Source organism: Pseudonaja textilis, chromosome Z, assembly GCF_049901715.1.
Source record: "Pseudonaja textilis isolate UNSWEBS1 chromosome Z, rPseTex1.2, whole genome shotgun sequence".
Taxonomy (NCBI): domain Eukaryota; kingdom Metazoa; phylum Chordata; class Lepidosauria; order Squamata; family Elapidae; genus Pseudonaja; species Pseudonaja textilis.
Window position 1 is genome coordinate 35,055,349 of NC_142008.1, and position 20,949 is coordinate 35,076,297.

At 32.8% G+C, this 20,949-nt stretch overlaps 1 protein-coding gene across 4 annotated transcripts in view; it reads left to right on the forward strand.

The window, feature by feature from the left end:
- The window catches only part of HDAC9 (histone deacetylase 9), a 455,657-nt gene that overhangs the window by 226,864 nt on the left and 207,844 nt on the right, over positions 1-20,949 (forward strand). For 3 of the 4 annotated variants that reach the window (XM_087917383.1, XM_087917384.1, XM_087917385.1), the window contains 5 exons: positions 1,572-1,703; positions 3,581-3,693; positions 13,163-13,285; positions 13,738-13,945; positions 14,974-15,191. In XM_087917383.1, coding sequence (XP_087773509.1) covers positions 1,572-1,703; positions 3,581-3,693; positions 13,163-13,285; positions 13,738-13,945; positions 14,974-15,191 — 794 coding nt within the window. The remainder of the gene's footprint in view (positions 1-1,571; positions 1,704-3,580; positions 3,694-13,162; positions 13,286-13,737; positions 13,946-14,973; positions 15,192-20,949) is intronic. The other variant, XM_026706375.2, reaches the window with a different exon arrangement.

The window sequence follows — 20,949 nt, forward strand, 5'->3', positions numbered from 1 at the left end:
CCTTCCCACAATTATAGCTAGGGCAGCACTTTTGTCCTTGCCTGAATTAGAATGCATTGTACATAATCATTTTATTTATTTATTTTTCTTCGAATTATATAGCTGTATATCTCACATACATGACTCTGAGCAGATTATAATAAAATAGATAAAAACAAACAAAACTTATAATACATAATGAAAACACATGAAAGCTGAATCTCATAAAATAACTACCAACAATGTCAGGAGATGGATTTACCACTTTTGGAGCTCCAGACCTAGGCACAAATCCAAATTTTTAGCGCTTGTGAAAGGCCAGCAGGGTCAGTGCTAGCCTAATCTGGGAATGATGTTCCACATAAGAATGCCACTCTTGTTTCTGTTACTTTAACATTGGAGGTTTGCAACTTCCTTGAAGACCATTGATGGAAGTTTACTCTTTTACTGCATGTAGTAATCTGGATAATTTACCCAATCTACTCCAAGAACTGCATTGTTTGCCAATTAGCTTTGGGGTGAATTTAGAGTTGGTTATCATTTTTAAAGTTCTCCATGGTTTGAGATCTCAATGTCTTCAAGAGTACCATCTCTGACTGCCTTCACTAAATCTGCCTGGCTCTTTGACCAAACAATAGGGGATAGTAAGACAGAATCTGTCCTTGGTGGTGGATATTGTTAGAAAGGGTAGGTTAAGTTTATGATTATAATGTTACGGTGTTTAAATTCTTTTGCTGATAATTATACAGTATATAACTTAGAACCTGTAGGAATAAAATGTCAGAGAGACAGACAGACAGACAGACAGACGTATATTTATTTTTTAAAAAATGAATAGATATATTAAGTTTATCCTGTTTTTTTTGTTCAGTTGTAATAATTGCCATAATACTGTATATTCCTTAAGTATACTTTTTCACTTAAAAAATAATAAAACAACATCAGTGCATTTGGGAAATGAGTAAAATAAAACAAATAAATAGTTTTGAACAATATTTTATATCAGAGTTTGAGTTTCCAGATTTTAAATTCCATTTTCCTTCAGCCCTATCTACATGGCAAATGGGAGAGATGAAGGAAATTTTTAATATTAAAAACACCATATGTCAACCACATTTGTTTTATATAAACATATAGAATTCATAAATCAAACTCTACTGCTTATGATTTAAAAAAAAGATTAGGAGTCCATCAAGCCAGCGTTTTTGCAAAAGAACAAGCTAATCATGACTTATTTGCATTTTGCTGGTGGTTTATTCTTTTAAAATTGATATTTGTAGATCTATTGAGGTTCAGCAGAAAACAATAACAAATCAGAAATAAGATGAGTAAATACAAACTACATGAATTATCATTTATTGCATTAAGCCATATATGTACACAGATAACATAAACCATGGTTTCAAATAGTGGTTCAGACATTTACATGCGAACCTACTATTATTTAATAATTTATATAACTTTGTTCAATGGCCATGTTGCTAAGTTGGAAGTTGTAGGCAAACTTTGCAAACCTGAGAAGGCAGCAGATCCAAAAAGGAAGCTCGCAGGTTTGTAGTCTGTAATGATAGATTTTGTGATCTTATTCTCAGCTTCTGAACCCAATTTGAAAGTTCGCTCCAAGTTAAAACAAAAAGTAACAGAAAGAAGAAGCAGCCCTTTACTCAGAAGGAAAGATGGAACAATGGTCTGCTCATTGAAGAAAAGATTATTTGAGATGACAGGTAATGAACTAGAAATATCATGTCTTAATTATTATTATAGTTAATTACATAGTCAGTCAGATATCCAGACTGGATTTGGCATTTTTATCTACCTATCGAGTCCTTCCTAAAGACTTGAGATAAGCAGAAGTTAAGTTTGATAAGTTAAAGATATCTCAGAATATAAATTGTTCCAAGTAAAGCTGCCTTTTGCAATTGACTGATGGCTATTTTGCTAATCCAATGGTGCTCATGTAGTGCTCCAGTTGTTTTGGGATTTCACCCAAAGGTAGTAACATTGATACTACCTTTCCTTCTTTTGCCACAGTCATTCTATTTCTGTTTGAAGATCTTTGTATTTTGTTATCTTCTCCAGTTCTTTTTCTTCTATTCTGCTGTCTCCAGATATTACCACATTCACTATCCAAACTTTTTTGTCTTTCTTATCGACAGTTAAATCTGGGGTGTTATGTGGCAGGTCCCTGTCTGTGAATTCTAAAGCCCTGGAGCAATTTAACTTCTTCATTTTCTTTGACTTTATTTATTTTATGGTTACTCTAGTTCTTATTATATTATATTATTTCTGCCACTGGTTTCTTTAATGAGGATCATTATTTAGAAGATATCTTTAAAATCAGAGTAAATCCTAAGATTGTGCACTTTTGAAAAATGATTTAGAAAAAGTTATTCACAAAAGTTATTCATTTATAATTTATGTGAAAATGAGCCATAGTAACTCCAGCTGTATATATTTAAAAATGTTGAAACTTTTCCACAATTCCATGCAAGTCTTAAAGAAGGTTGTGCTATTAAAGTTACTTTAATTACAGTTTATTTTTAAAATAGCATCTTTATTTTGTAGTTTGTGTAGAAACCTGAAAAAGATCTTAAAGGTTCCTTTAATAAATAGCAGAGAGCTACCATGTTTGTGCTTGCATGATATCTGAAACCGTTCTCAATAATTTCAGACACCTTAGTAAATAGCTAATTTAAAGGAACCAAATGTTTGTCTATTGGTCATTAGCAACAAGATTATTTTTGAAGACAGTATTTATGGGGCATCTGTTACTTTTTATATAAAAAAGGCATTTTATGTTTGCAAGATGAATAGTATATATAAACATACCATTCTGTTTTGGTAATTACACACACACACACACACACACACACACACACACACACACAAACACATACACACACGTATGTGTGTGTGTGGTTCTTATTCTTTTGATCAACTCATAAAATATATTTTCTTTGTCTACATAAAGAACTTTAATAGGTGCTTTCATCTATTATTCAATAGTGGCATATATAGTGGCCTCACCATGTAATCTTAAAAAAGCACGGCTTTTTTATAGCAAAACAAAGTACGATAAAATCATTAAGATACTATATTTAGGTTTTGAAGATTCCTGGTTTTCCCCCTAGAATTCACTGACTGAACTGCAAATGAGGTATTGTTTTTTATTAGTTGCTCATATAAAGGCCAGTTCACAACTGAGTCCTCCAGGGGTTTATCCAAACAGCCAAGGAATGGCAGCAGGCCTCATGAATTGATGACATGTTATCTTGACCTTTGGGAGTCCAGTATCTCTATCATGCTGGTCTCTTACAGAGGGAGCAGAGAATGAAGCCAAAGGTACTTCCTTTTCCTTTACTCATTAGGAACTTTTTTTTAGTATTTTGCCTACCACTGAGAAACTTGCCCCTCTTGGAAGGAGGAAAATATTGCTCAAGTAATAAATTGTGGGGTTTTGTGTATTGAAAACATTATGAGGTAAGGAAAAATTATAACATGAATAAAAGACTACATTGTGTGGGCAACTTATTTTCTGTTGTAGCTGAAACTTTCTGATTACCAATCCTACTTAGATTTATTTCTTTTACCAACATTCCAGAATCATCAGTTGGGAGCAGTTCTCCAGGATCAGGCCCAAGTTCACCATGTAATGGTCCTACAAGAAATACAGAGAATGAAACATCAGTATTGCCTTTGAATTCCCCAGCGGAGGTAAGAAAATAATGGTTTTATGTATCTGGTATTTGGATTACCACACAAACGTTAAGATACCAAAAACTATAAGAAGTCCAAATACAGTGCTTAAGTAGTTATGGGCACCAGATGATTTATCATGTAACATCCGTCTGTTGAGAACTACACAGATTATAATTTTGTTTCTGGATGCAATTCAGGGAGGTGATTGCCACCTTTAAAGCCCTTTGTAGTTCTTCCAGTGTAGTCTGCCTATCCTTTTAAATTTGCAAAATAAGGTTCTCTCTGGGTTGTTACTTTAGCCAGTGTCATCTTCAGAGAACTCAAGTTTGGATGTTCTCAACTGGCTTCCCACTCCTCTTTGGAACAGCATTCCCTCCAATTTCAATAGCTACACTGCAACTGTATAGGTGGTCCTCAACTTATAACCACAATTGAGCCCAAATTTTCTGTTGGTAAATGAGACATTTGTTAAGTGAGTTTTGCCCCATTTTATGACCTTTTTGTCACAGTTCTTAAGTGAATCATCAGAATTAAATTAATAACAAAGTTGTTAAGTGAATCTGGCTTCCCCATTCACTTTGCTTCTCAGAAGGTCAAAAAAATGATCACATTACCACAGGATATTGCAATTGTCAAACAAGCTGCCAAGGATCTGAATGTTGATAGGGATGCTGCAACGGTAGTGTGAAAATGGTCATAAGTTACTTTTTTAGTGCTTGTGTAACTTCGAACAGTCACTAAATAAAGTTGTAAGTTGAGAACTACCTGGATTTTTGTAATTCAATCTTTATTGATTAGCCCTTGGGCCATATTGAAGTGAAGAATTCCAGAAACAAATTATTACTAAAATTCGATAAAGCAATTTAAAATTGAATTGGATAAAATACAATTTTAAATGAAATTGGAATAAAATACAATAATTTAAGATATAGATAAGATATGATAAAATTATATTTTAGTGTCACTCCTACAATCTTCCCCAATCAGTCCCACATATGCAGATCTCAACTGAACCATTTTGCTTAAGTACTGTGCTATGTTAAATATTACTTTCATATTCTGGCCACACATAACGTAAGTTGTTTTGATATGGGGGTCCCAGTGATTCATTTGTTTGGTATAGAGATCAAGGTACCTGTTTCTCGCCTTCTTATACAGGCAACAATCAAATAGGATGTGAGCCAGGTCTTCTACCTCTGCCGCTCCGCAAATGCAAAGACTTTTATTGTAGGGTATAGAATGGAATCTCCCATGTCTGACCATTGTGTCAAACTGTTCAAATCACGCTTGCATAAATATCACCCTAAGATGTTTTGGCAGATGTAGCTTCAAATAGCTGTCTATTTAAAAAGTATGTTTGTATTTGCTTAGCCATCTCAAGTTACCCACCTTATTAAGGATCGCTATATCATTTTGTGTTTCTATATCGTTGATTCTTTGGCCAGCTCTTTTTTTAAATCATTCTCCTGTTATGCAAGAGACAGGAAGGCCACAGCTTCTTACAAAATTTGTTAATGTGATCTAGGAGATTTGTGATTTTGATTTTATTTCCTCTAGTAGGCATAATTTGGAAAGTCTATCAGTCTCCATTTCATTTACTTTGTGCCAGTAGTTATATGCTCTAATTTTGGATAGTGCATAAATTGTATGGATTGCCAATCCAGCTCTAACTGCAACAGCAGATATTCTTGGATCTACATCCAAAATACATCTCAAATGCTGGGACTGTGTTTGTTCTAGTAGTGTGGTTCAGTATAGACCCCAAACTTCTGCTCCATAAAAGAACATAGGGGTAATCTTAGCTTTGTATACTTTAATTAATGGAGCTATGGGCCCTGGGTAACTATGATTATTTAGTTTAAGCAGTAAATTCAAACGAGCTTTTGCTCTAACTATACTCCATTGATGATGGCAAGCCCAAGATCCAGTCTCATAATGCTTAATGGTTAAAGGTGTTAGCCTGTTCAATTAGTTCACCATCTAATTGCCATCGATGTTTCTGATGATGTTTTCTAAACATAGTCAAAACTTAGTCACTGAACCGGTAGTAACACCGGTTGAATCCCACATCTGACTTCCTGCTTGAGCAAGGGGTTGGACTACAAAAACTCCAAGATCCCTTCCAGCTGTATTTTGATTCTGATTAAAATAAACATCATTTAGTTTCAGATATACTCTGTTTCTTTTTGCTAATCGTTGATGTAATGGGGGGAAATAAAATTGAAAATTTGCCAGAAATTTAAAATCCAAGGTTATAATTATTTAATTATGTATACAAGCAGATGGGTCAGTTTTAAACAATTATATTGGTATTTTATTTGAGTAATATTACAGTATATTTAATAAAACATTTCTGATACAAACCACAATTGACCAGAAACTTATTAAAGAATATATGTTCCTTGATTCTTATGTCTTGGAGCATATAAGTTTTTAAAAGCTTATATGCAAAGCATAACAATATATATTCAATTACAGATGCACACAATCCAAATATCTAGATAACCTTGATTTAAACCAGTTTAGATTTTTTTATTTTACTTTATTTTACAGAGTTGTCTGACTAAGTGGAATGATCAAGCAATGCTTATTTGAGAACATGAAAATAATTTATTTAGTTCTTTGGAAAACTAGTTTAATAGTGGCTTTATTCTGAAGTATATATTTTTTCCTGATATTCATTTAGGTCTAATAGGTCTAAAAATATGTTGTACAGTTAATAATCATTTGATTTATGTTCAAATTTAGTATATCAGTACAGCCTTAAATTTAATTCATAGTATGTCTGTACTATTTATAAATTCTGACAAAAGTGATATTGGAATTATTTCAAGTGTACCTTGATTTTTCCTTGTTTTCAAAATAAATACTGATAAAATGAAAGTGGCATTGAAAGGCCAGAAACTTAAGTTCAGGAGGAAATGTTTTTCGGTTTCATAGAATTAAGGAAATGAAAATATTCAGCTTTATCAAAGGCATTACATTTATCAGTTGATTCTCTCAAGTCAGTTCAGAATCAACATGGTATTTATTAGCTTTCTTGACCAGCATGCAATAAAAGTTCATTTGCTTTCTGTTACAAATCCTAGTTGATAATATGGCACAAGTCTCTTAAATATGCTCTACATTTGCCAATTATTTCATTTTTATGAAATGTATTTCATTACTCCAACAAGTTTTGTACATGCCCAGTGTTCAGTAAAAATCTTTGATGTTTGTATGGTAAAAAGATAGTGTTTATTTATTTGAATATTATATCCCATAATATTTAGATACTGTTCAAGATAGCTAGTAACCTAAAATCATCTCCCATTCCCCAAAAGAACGGTGAGAAAAAATGCTTTATCACAAAATATGCAGGTACAGTTGGTAGAATAAAATCATCTTTCAAATTAAGTTTACATTGCATGTAAATCTAAATTAAGATCTTAAAGAACTGATAAAGGGCCATTACTATGCTAATCTAGCCTTTTAGGAAAGGGTCAGGTCAGATGTGGGCCACTGAGGAGCCTTCTCATCCTTCTGTAGATTTCTATAGTTGTATGTGTGTAGTTAGGATGAAAGATGCTTATTAGTAACTGGAGTACTAAATGTTGATGAAATAATTTAAGATAATATGGAATTATCAAAATCCTTTGCTGGAAAACTATTTTAGAAAAGAATTGAGTTGTGAGTTGGTCTCCAAAGCTAACAAAACACTTTTTAATACCTTTGAAGCAGGGTCTTCTTACTCTATAGCTATATTTTCAATACACAGACACAAACACACACACACACACACACACACACACACATACACATACACATACACCTAAAACTAGAATGAGTAAGAGAGAATGAGAAAATATTTGATATTATATCACATGATCAGAAGGCAAGAGTTCAATTCAAATTTGATGACTTTTATTCATTTCTTTTAGAATGATCTATTAGAAACTTCTCTCAAAATTTGGAAAATACTATGAATTGAACTTGAGATCTATTGCATGCGATCATATATTCCTTCTCATGTGAATTAAATTATCAGAAAATAAACTTACATATTTTTAATGATATGCTAACACAAGGCAATCTACATTTTCCGTTGCTCTGCAAAATAGATGGGGATTACCAAACTCTTGACTCTATGAATGAAAGAAAAGGGGTACACCTAAGCGCCATTACTACAAAGGCATTTTCTGTTTTGGTGAAACAGTTCATTATACAGAAGACTGTAAATTAAATGCCTGACATTTCTATTAAAAAGAATAGGTAGACACATGATAGGCAAGAATTGGGAAGGTGACATATTTTTGTTAACCATCAGGCAAGTTATTTAAAATAATTCTTAAATAGATGATTGTATTAATTATAATTGTATTTAGCTGCATTCTGGACTTGGATTCATGCATCAAAGAAACTTATTAAAACTTAATTTAAAAAACCATTGCTTTGCAAAATCTACTATTCAGCATGTAATTTGCATATACTTGCATTAATTATGTTGATTTCTACTAAATTCAATAAAAATGAAGAAATGGAAAAACATTTGCAAGATTGCAACCTGTGAAATCTTTTGATAAAAAAATAGCATAAGGGAAAGTAATTTGTCAGATAGAAAGCTAAAGGGATAATTCTTCAGGTCATTGGTAGGACAATAACCTCTGAAGCTGCAAAGCCCAGTTCAAACTCCAACAGTGACTTTTTCTAATAACGAATTAATTGTATGTGTGAACTCTGATCCAAGGGCAAGCGTGTGACCTCTTCACACTGATAAGTAGCTTCTCTTTGGCCCAGAACAATGCCCTTCCCTAAAAGGTTACATTGATAGCTAACATGTGGTGTTTTTGAGTCATAAAGTTCTGCCTAAGATTCCAGGAAGTTAAAAATATAGAATCTCAAAATGCATTAATCTATACAGCAGTAATTTCAACACAGAAAGTTTAATTTGGATAAAAAAATAATGCATGAGCTGTTAATTTTTGAGCACTAATGTGTTCTGGAAAGACTCTGCTGTGTTTCATCATATTAAACAATAAAAAGGGGGATATTTTCTCCACTATAATTAAGAAATAGGTGCTCATTTTAAAACATATTGGAGTGGGGGAAAACATGTTTGCAGCCTTTAAAAGGAATGTTTTGGCTGAATATTAAAACAAACAAATTTACTATTATATTATACGGTATTATTTGTTCTGCTCTTGAAATGTTAGTTAGGAAACAAGGCCATCATTTAACAGGTAAAACATACGGTGTGCATACCAAAAATCTGTGTTATCTGTAGGCTAAAAAGGATTTTAATGTAAAATACTACATACCTGCTGCTAAAGAAGTAAGAGATAAGAGAATAGTAACCTACATTCAGCAAGGGATCTGCTTTAGTATAAAGATTTTTCTGTGTTCCATTATTGTTTTAAATATATATTGATTGTATGGAAATATTTTCAATCTACTTATTCATATATTATATTAGAATAGTTGAATTATATCAGTTTCAGGTTTACAGTATTTTAAACAAAGTAAAATTAGTTTTTTTTAAAGCATTTATTTATTTCAAGTTGAACTGTTGATATTAGGGTATAGTAGATATTGCATATTAGAAAATAAGTTGGAGGAACATAATTGCTTATAAAAATAGAAATAGCTCGCACAGATCTAGTTTAGGTGCATGCACCCACATCATTAAATTTCTTTATTGCAGGAATGCCTATATATAGCAAATTAAATTCTTATCTAATCTTAGTGTTCTACTATTATATTTTGTATGATTTTTGTAGTATTATATGTTATATAATTTCTATGGACCAGACTTATACTTCTTTAAATATGTAACTGTTTACCATAATTAAAACATCCTATCTGTATGTACAGGGAATTTGGAAATGTTCTGTAGAGAAGGCAAATAAAATATCTGTAGACCCATGTATCCTAACCATACCTCTTCAGTGGCCTCAGTTATTAAGAAGAAATTAGTCTAAGATTCCTTATCTTTTTAGACAGTTCAGGAACAAACTAGTTACTTTAAATCTTGCAGGCACAATAATCCAAGGGAATTCCCTTGGATTTTGATGCCTGTTTTACATAGCCTACCATTTCAGCTCTCCAAACAGAAATGCTTCAGTATTTAAATTTCATTGAACTACTCTGTGTGTTTGCTGTAGCTTATTATGTGGTGTATTTTTTTAAAATTAAGAACTACATAAAAATTTCATCTTAGATTTCTTTCTTAAATGGCAACTCTCTAGGATCAGGAAGATTTATTTATTGATTGATTTGATTTGATTTGATTTGATTTGTCAATTGCCTACAAGTTACAGGTATAAGAATAAATATAGTTTTGAATACATGAGATAGATACTTATAAGAAAAATGAAAAAAATAGGACAGGGACGGTAGGCACGATTAGTGCACTTATACACACTCCCTACAGACCTCTTAGGAAAGGGATGAGGTCAATAGTAGTCTAAGGTTAAAGTTTTTGGTGTTTGGGGAAGAAACCACAGAGTCAGGTGGAGTATTCCAAATATTGACCACTCTGTTGCTGAAGTTGTATTTTCTGCAATCAAGTTTTGTGTGGTTAACCTTGAGTTTGTATCTATTGTGTGCTCTTGTATTGTTATGATTGAAGCTGAAGTATTCATTTTCAGGTAGGACATTGCAATGTATGATTTTATATATTATATTTAGATCGGACCGAAGGCAGCATAGTTCTAGGTTTTCTAGGTCTAGAGTTTCAAGTCTGGTGGCATAAGGTATTCTGCAATGAATAGAGGAGTGGAGAACTCTTCTTGTGAAATAGTATGTACATCAAGAAAAACCTTCTTTTGAAAGTTCTTCACCATAGGCCACATATGCTCTGTATAGAAGATAAACATCCAATCATCAGTTCATGGTCAAAACTGGTTGAAGAATCTGACTTGGCAGTGTACATCAGATGGGAATAAAAGAAGGTTCTATATACAAGTAAAATAATTACCCATATTATTATTATTATTGAGAAACAATAGTAATCCAGGATTCCCATCATTAATATTTCCATGCCCTATATAGGCATGCTAGGGATTGAACTTGGGATATTTTAAATCAGTATGTGCTTTACCCAGAGGTATGTTTAAAACATACCACTGGGTAAAGTTTGGACACATATCATGTTTAAAACATACCACTCAAACTCCACCCTCTGAATCAAGGCTGGTGAGCTGTGCAGGTGCACCTATCGTGTGCACACCAAACGTGCGAATTGCGCATGCACAGGGCTCAGAAACAGCCCTTCCCTGCTGACCTGTGTTGTTTTTTAACTCAGCTGAGGTGCGGCAATCCACTCTGCCACGCGAATCACTGAGCTAGTAAACAGCAGAATATAGGAGAGGTGAGAAGTAAGAGCAGGAGCATGTGGGTGGGGCCAGTCAAAATTTTCCCTACCGGTTGTCCAAACCAGTCAAAATTTTACCTCCAGGACTGCCAGGACCAATCAGAACTGGCTGAAAACCACCTCTGGCTGTACCATGGAGCCACAGCGTTTGCCTAAAGATGCATGTAACAATTAGTCTGAATTCTCCCCTGCACAGAATATTCTCATTGGGCCTGACATTTTGTGGCTTTTTCAATTTGTATCATCCAAGAAAACAAAATATATGGCTCCTTATCATTCACAAGTTGTGTGACATTTCTTGGACCAACTGACCACAGAGGATAACCATTCATTCCACTGGATATTGCTGTCCTACTCTTTATTCCATTTCAGAAAAGCTATTATGAACCATTCCTGGCAGGAACTATTATTTCTTTTGAATTAAATACATACCAACATCAAGTGTATTTTTTTAATGACAAAAATATTTTTTAATGATACACTTTAATGACAAAGGCAAGCTTTAAAGCTTAGTTTTAAATATCAATCATATATTTCTAAACCTGGGCATTTTAAAATACATTAAATTAATATATGTAAAAGCATATACATAAATTGTTGTGAAATATAAAGAAATATAGATTAATATTATTCATTACATAACATATTGTATAAAAACAGTTCACAAGTAAATATACCACTTGCAAGTTTCCAATAACTGTAAATATAAACAGAATTTCACACAAAATTGTTATTGTCATGCTCCAGCATATAATTTATGTATATATTGTCATCATTTCTATTTTATTTTCATGTGCACATGACTAAAAATATTTTACACTGCTGCATGTTTTCAGTACAATTCTAAAGGATGACTTATATAGACAATTCCTTTATGATGTCAATGATACGTTTAGTCTCCAAACAAACTCTATAGGGAGGTTATGTTTTGGAATAACATCCTGTGTTTTTGTGCTGTTCAATTCTTTACTGATGGTCTGAGGTTGCATTGTATTAACTCTAGGTATTTTCCAATGTTAATTGATATCCCAGGTTTGTCTAGAGGAAAATCTACAGCTCTACACAACATGCTTGACAAGTTATTATATTTATTTTAGTGCACAGGATCCCTCATAGAGGTGGTCTATTATTGGAGTGCCATATGCTTTTTGTTTGGGAAGAAAGCAGTCCCTGTGTCATACTGTTACAGAGGGTATTCTTTTTCAAGGATGTTGTTCCCTTGAGGACCATATCATGCCAGAGTTCCAAAGTCCAGTAAGACCTTTTGCAGCTCTTATTGTGTAAAAAAAATCTGGGAAGGAGGGAAGAGTTAAACAATAACAACAAAAAAAGGTAACTCTAGAAGGTATAGTAGACCACATGTTGAAGAACATGAATTTCAGAGAAGGAAAGGGCAAAATTAACATTTTCATTAAGAACTTGCAATAACTGTGAGAAAAGCATGCCTAGAAAAGCACGTTTCATGCTTTATCTGATGTAGAGTGATTAATACTTACAAACTGTTTACATATCGTAAATATTGTATTAAATCGTGAAAGGTCATGTTATATTATCTCAGATATATAGGAAGAAAAATAGTAATACTTTATCAATATTTTAGATGATATCTGAAATTAAGGAGCCATATACCTTATGAGCCCTATAGAATGAATTGGAACCGAATAACCAATGCACATTATATAAGCTTAGATAAATAGTGTTACCATTATAGATGAATAAGAGAAAGTAGCAATTCCCAGCTAATGTCAGGAGTGCAGTATTTATTATTCCCCAGCCACATTCAGCACACCAGGTGCCAACAAAATACTTGACAACTCTGCTAAGTTTTGCTGTTCCATGCAAGCTGTATGAACAAAAAGTAATGTGAAGATTAACCTGTTAAGCTATCACAGTGCAGATATACTGGCGATTAAGTTGGAATTTCAAGTCGGATGTGGATTAATTTTCTATTCCATGTTCCAATGGCTTGAAATTATTAGCCGTAATTGTGAAATTGTGTTCTAAGAATTGTGATCCAGAGTTTCTCATTATCAGTATTTCAATGGAATACCACTAGGATAAAAGAGAAATCATTTCGTCTTGTTTGTCTAACAAGAGCCAAACACAATCTTCTCTTTTTAAAAATTTCCACAGGATATGGTTCCAAGACATTGCATTCTCATCAATAAAGAATCAATGAACCTTTTGAATCTCTATGCATCTCCTTCTTTACCTAACATCACTTTAGGACTTCCGGCAGTACAACCACCACTTACAGTAAGTGACTGGTTTAGGAGTACTTTTGCTGACTTTAGTTGATATGTATTAGCATACTCTCAAGTCGTTAGTTCAAGACAGAGATAAAATAATACAGAATGATTTCAAAGAAAAAAATATCTATACTGTTGAAATAGAGAGTCTTTATTTTACATTTTTCCTCAATAATTTTGTTGATATTTCAAGTAAGGAAAGAAATTATCATAGATCTATTAATTTTCAACATGTATATGCCAAAACAATTTAATTCTTTTGAGTCTCACTTTTTTTATTTATCTTTTACCAGCTTTTTTGTCTGTCAAGGAATAAATTTGGGGAAAGGCTGAAGATGCCATATCTCTATATTAAGCTTGTGCTGTGGGAATAATAAAGTTTTAAAATTTCTTTTTTCAGTTTTTAAGTTTGTAATTTGAAAGTTTTCTTTTTAAATATTTTCTTAATTTTCTCTGTAGGTGTCATCACCATTTACAGAAAAACAAAAGAATGAGATGCAGTCAAACAAGCAAGGGGTAGCCATGTCTAGTCAGCCTAGGGGGACTATCAGTTCACTTTCAAGTCCTCAGCCCATTGTTCCAGAGGGAAAGCCAAACTATAGCCATCAGGCTATCTTGCAACATTTGCTATTGAAGGAGAAAATGAGGCAAAAACTTCTACCCACAGGTAATTATGAATGAATTAATGGAAAAAGACTTTATTTTTAACCAAAAATTCAATTGTAGAGAAAAATAGGAAGTTTTCTTGAACTAACCCAACGTCTACTGTCTCCAGGATAAACAATCCTCAGTTCAGAGTTCATCTGCAAACCCTAAATTGCTTTTATGTCATCCCAAAAATATACTCAGAATGCCCTAGTTTCCTGGCAAGGGTGTATTTTTCCCAATTTTAGGGATAAAATAGAATACAATTATCACTGAATCATACAATGTTTAAAATATAAAAGAGACATTAATCCCCCCTTATTCTCCCCAAAACCCAGTTCCACTAAATCTAAGATTAATCCATTGCAATCGCCAATACCAGAAAGTATTTCCCCAAGCCAAAGAACTATATCCAGATAATTTCTAATATATATTAATTGCCAGCACCTACTGGTTATTCAAATTTTTTAGAAGAGATACAAAGGATATATGAAGTTTTTACATTTTATCTACCAGGATTCTGCTTTCATCAAACTCATTGACTTTTTTATTCTAAATTTTTAAAAATATTAATGTAATAACTGTGTAATCATTTCTATCATTTCTAACTTATACTATATCAAATAATACTGTTATACTTTTTTTAAAGGAACAGAAATATTAATACTGAATTAATAAATTGCTATTTTCTACTTTAGGCAAATTAGTTCCAGTTTTATTCTGATTGTCCAAATCATTGAATTGATCTGTTGGTTTTATTCAGAAATCCAGACTTATGGATCATTTTATGCAAATTAATTTGATCACTAAATCAAGTGTGAATATGTGCAGTTTTTATGAAAAGTCAAATTGAAGATGCAAAATTCGGCTTGATATTTGCAGTAAATTGTCTCTTCAGTTTGAAAGAACAATGTACATTGGTGATTCAAATATCACACATGCCTAATTATATATTCAATTAGTTCAATTTTATGAAAAATGATAATTAATAGTCTTATTATTGTCTTCATTGTATTTTCTTTTGATGAGAGTTATGTTGTTGGCCTGCAGGTACAGGATCTCTTCAGCCACAGTCACCACTGGCAACCAATGAAAGTGTCTCACCTGGCCTAAGACCTACACATAAGTTACCTCGACACAGGCCACTAAACAGAACCCAGTCCGCTCCCCTTCCTCAGAGCACCTTGGCTCAACTTGTCATTCAACAACAGCATCAGCAGTTTCTGGAGAAGCAGAAACAGTACCAGCAGCAGATTCACATGAACAAAGTAAGTTTTTATTTGAATTCAGTACATAACAGTGTGCATACATATATTCAAGGTAGAAGTGGCTAGATATAAGTTCAGTTTACAGTAGAGGTACTTTTACATATTTTTTTAAAAAAAAATCATTGCCAAGCACTGCGAGTGTGATTATACAGCAGTATTTTGGCTTAATGATATAACAATATTAACACATCTTTTTTGCAACCTTATAATGTATATAAAAAAATGGCATGTCACACCTGTCATTTACCATTTATCATTAGGTTGAGACTTAATGGAGGCAATAGCAGAACTGGGGGTGGGGAATCCTTGTCAGAACAGCTCCCCCATGATGTTATATGGAGTTGTGATTAAGTAGTTTGTCCAGTTTAGTACTTTTTGAGAACCTCTTAAAATAAAGTTGGAGTGGCACCAACATCACAAGCATAGGCTGTATTCTAATAATGAAGCCTATTATTTTCTATTAATAAAAACTGAAAAAACTATATTGTTATAGATTTCCCCCTGTAATAATATTTTTTTTGTATTTTTAATGTTAAAAAGGTACTTAAATCAATTATATTTCTCTTGTAATCAGTTCCAGATATAAACTAACACAGTGATTAGAATGATAACTACAAAAGCTAACAGAGGGCCAAAATACACATTTCTCTGGAATATTTCTACTATTAAAAAAAGAAACAAGTAAAATGGAGCAACAATTTAGCAATATTTCATTTTAGTGAGAGAGAAAAAATTACAGATAGTTTCTTCTGTCATTTGTCAAAAACCCAGGTTTTGATGTAGGAAATAGTATCCCTTCCCATTGGAGGATTGTACTTATGGGATGCAATACAGTGACCTTCTCAAAACATTTTAACCGAGATGTAAATTTTGACATCTCATCTAGAAGTCAGCAGAGAGTCTTGCCCTTGCTTTCTGAAAAATAGATGTGTGGAAACCTGAACTCGGCTTCCTATTTAAAAGTACTTTGCTGTTGCCAGATTTAATATAATTCTATCAAGATGACAGCTTGTTTCCTTGTAGAGTCCTTTAATCATAATTTTAGAACTCCATTCTGCCCAATAAAAGGAACAGGATTCTGGCAGTTCCAGTTAAACAATTGTCATAGATATCAAAAGACTGACACTACAACAGAACTTTACTGTTTCAAGTATCTTTGATGTAAAAGATGCCATACCTATTCACACCAGTAGACTATTTTCAGTCATCTGAAATATTAAAAATAAAATCAGCCAGGCCCCATATTTGCTTCCCTCAGGAACCAACTATTTCATTCAAATAAACTTTCAAGCAGTCATTACTATAGTGCTTTACTACTTTAATACCTAGCATTAAGAGACATACTGCCTCTGATCTAGGACGTAAAATATAGTCAATTAGTTGTTATTTTATCAATTTTAAAAAATTGATAGCCATCTGTATAGTTTAAAAAATCCAGATTAATCCATTTCCCTTTCATTTGTTCAAATTAACTGCCAATTTGTTTGCCACACCTGCCTGAGTTTTACAATAAAATGAGAGGTAGAGCTGAGTTCCAGCCATAGTTTGAGAGTGTTATGATATGTACAGAATAACCCTTGAGTAACAAGGATATGCACATAGAAATGTTTATGAGAGTAGTTATGAATAATTATCCAGCCACACACAGATACACTAAATTGAGTTAAAGTTTACTTTAAGCAATAGCACAGTCCAATAAATGGTCCAGGTCATATATGTTTAACAGTCCAAAGAATATCCAATTACAAAGTCTTCTTACAGGTTGCCTTTGTCATTTACAGTAAACAAAAATATCAAAGTATAAGCACAGCATAAATACAACAGAGAACCTTAGATAGCAACAGAATGTCAGAGAAACAGAATGTCAGAGAGAGCAAGCTATGATCTCTAGCTCCCTCTTACGGTAATTTGCAATATAATCAACCAATCGAATATAGTATAAATCAATACAGTGATTTTGTCTTAAAGCTACAAACATACATTGTTGGTTTATATATTGCCAACCCAATTAATTGGTGGACAGATTCCTAACATTCTCCCCTTTGGGTAGGTCAATATGTAATACACTACATATAATGTAGTGAATAATGGATTGTGCATTTTAAAACCTAATTATTCGCTTAGCTGCTTGCCAATGCCTTTCATTCGGTTCAGCGTTATGCCTAGCCAATTGGTTTACACTGTAAGATATATCTGGTCTAGACAAATTACCCATATATGAAAGACTACCGATTAAGGATTGATATATTACCTTATCAAACATAGGACTTTCACTATGTGAAAATTCCTTACTCATTGGTGTCTTAGCAGATTTACAATGCTCCATGTTATAGTGTTTTAATAATTGACTAATCTTCTTGGCTTGTGAAATTTTAAAACCTTTAAATTTTAAAACCTAAGTTTTCACTATATCAAGACCCAAATAATGCTTAATCTCCCCTAAATTTCTAATTATGAACTTTTTCTGTAATCACTTGCTTCTTGTTCAGTTTTAGTTATAATTGCTAATAACAGTAATAGAGAAATTAAACCATCGTTTTCTCTTCGGAACAAACAAGGATCAGCTATACCAGCTTCAAAACCTATTGAAACTAATTCCTTTACAATACATTTATTCCATTCATAACTGGATTGTTTTAGACCATAAAGACTTTTCTTTAATTTCCAGAAATCAGTTTTTCCATCATCCTTTAAACCTAATGACTTGTTCACACAGATGGTATGTTGTAAAGGTGCATGTAGATATGCAGTTTCAACATCTACATGGTTTATTTTACATTTATTCTTAGCTGCCCAAACTAATGCTGCTCTCAATGTATTTGCTCTCAGACTAGGTGCAAACACTTCATCATAGTCCTTATCTGACTGAACAAATCCTTGAACAACTAATCTTGCTTTATGGGTAATAGTCCCATCCACACCATACTTTATCTTATACACCCATTTGCAACCTATTGCAAGCTCATCTAGTGGTAACTTTACACTCTCATACACCTCTAAATCCTTTAGCGATTTTAACTCCCTATTCATAGCTTCTTGCCAGACTACCTGATCCTTTGTAGGATACAGTTTTATTTCGTTGAAGTTAGAAGGTTCTGTATTAAACTGACATACAATGCTGGCTTGAAATCTGTCAGACGTCTCTCCCTAGTTGACCTCCTAGGCAACTCAGTACATGTTGTTGGCATGTCCTCTTCCTTTACCTCTCCTATCAAATCCTCTTCTACAGTCATAGAGAGTTCTTCTATTGATTATTCCTCCATTGAGGATTCCTGCACTATCTTATCATCAATATTACTATCATCAGGATTATCGGTAAACAATGGAGTCTCAACAACAACACTATCCTGTACCTGTTCAAGCTTTCTCCAGCCAACATGCTCCAGAAATTTAGCACTTGCACTGCAAAATACATTAGTAGTACCTGACTCCCAAAATCTAAATGATCTATGATTAGCTTCATAACCTACCAAATATAATTTTCTCACTCTATGTTGTCCCTTTCACCTTACGTGTGGGACTATGAACCCATGCTGGGGTTCCAAATGTATGTAAATAACTGAGATCTGGCTTTTTTTCATTCCAACGAGTAAATGGTAATTCACCAGTTGTTGAATTCACTACGTTATTCAAAACATGGTTAGCACACATTATTGCTTCACCCCAAAGTTTCTCTGATAAACCAGAATCCGAAATCATAGTCCTAGCCATAGCCTGTAATGTTTGTCCTCTACGTTCAATATATGAGTTATGTTGTGGTCTATAAGGAGCAGAATGCTTATGTTCAATGCCAGCTTTCTGTAACATGGCTTCAAATTTTCTATTGGTAAATTTAGTACCATTATCTGTTACTAAGCTAATAACTTTCTTTTTCCTTTTCCTTTCAGCAAATTTTAGCCAGTTTACAAAATGCTGGAATTTTTTCTATCTTTGTTTTCATTAAATAACAGAAACCATATCTGGAAAAATGATCAATTATACTTAATATGTAACAGGCTTCACCTAAACTAGGTTTCTTAGGTCCAATAATATCAGCAAAAACAACTTCTAATGGTTCACTGGTTTTAAATCCATTTACCCTATTGATACATGATGTTTACTCTTTGTCATGTTAACAAACCTCTCTCTACTGTTAGTTATACACTGCGATGCTTCACTGTCAACTACCCATATATCATGCTTTACAGTTGTAATTGTACTTTTTTTAAAATATAAATTTTATTTGGGTTTTCACAAAAACATAATACAAATAAAACATCCTTTTTTGAGAATAGCATGAGAATAGCAGGGTTATCACTTCTTCATACAGATACAAACTCAATTTCATATTCATCTTTGTGTTCTATTCCATATCTTATTACTAGTTTAACATTTTCTCCATAATTTTTCCCCTCCCTTGGTCTTCCCAACTTTATTTTTAATTATCTCATATCTAAATTCAATTATATATCTTTTTCTAAGTTTCAATATCTTTCCAATCATATTTATACTTTTGTCTGTCCTGTTTCAATTTCATATTATCTTTTCTCATTAAACAAATTTTCTAGTAATTACTAATTGGAGTATGACACCTTTATATCTTTTAATATTATCCATTCAACTCTTATTTAAACTTCAATTTATGCCTTTAAAATTATAACATTCAATATAGTAACTTCCAATCGAATTCTGCTTGGTACATTCTTAAAATACACACTATTTTCATACACACACACACACACGCACATGTATGTATGTATGTATGTATGTATGTATATTTCTGAGGTTCTCGTGGGTATTTGTATGTGGATCTTTGGTTATTCAGGTTTTCTCCTGCGTAAGATTGGAAGTATCTAGGCAACGTTTCGATGAAGTCTCAATCATCATCTTCAGGCTTGTGGCTTCGGCTCTGTGCCACTCTTCCAATCTTACGCGGGAGAAAACCCGAATAACCAAAGATCCATATATATGTGTGTGTGTGTGTGTGTTTTCTGAGGTTCTCGCGAGTATTTGTATGTGGAGCTTTGGTTATTCGGGTTTTCTCCCACGTAAGATTGGCAGTATCTAGGCAACTTCATCGAAACGTTGCCTAGATACTGCCAATCTTACGCGGGAGAAAACCCGAATAACCAAAGCTCCATATATATATATATATATATATAAAAGAAAACACTCATTCCAATTCAATTCTATCATGAATATTAGTTAGAATCTTAACATCTTTAACATTTCTTTTCAATTGAATATCATACTGAATATCATACTTCCTTGTGAACACTTATAAACTTTCCATAATTCTTTTTTTTTCCGTATTTCTTTTCACTTATATTTTTATAAATCACTAATAATAATTAAAATGTTCCCATCCTTTCCTAATTTCATTCTCTCATTCACTTTATTTCATTTATTTATTAACAAACATTCTACTGCATTACAATAAGTATTTTATCCATAATTTTAATCATACATTGTTTCATATTTTCTAAAATTATTTCAATTTCTAATATAACAATACTATCTTATGTACCTTTTTCAATTAAATTTTCACCCATTATCTCTAAATAGACTTATACTTTCAATCCTTATACATTTTCCCTGTTTCTCAATATCTTGTTTCTGTCTTTTATCACTTCTTTTCCTTTCCTTCTTCCACCTTCCACCTTCTTCTCCCTCCCCTTTTTGCCCCCTTGTCTCTCTACTTCTAATTCTCTCTTCTGTGGTCCTCTCTTCTTTTTATTCCTAACATTGTAATTATTTTTCAAACTATTCTTTTTTTAGT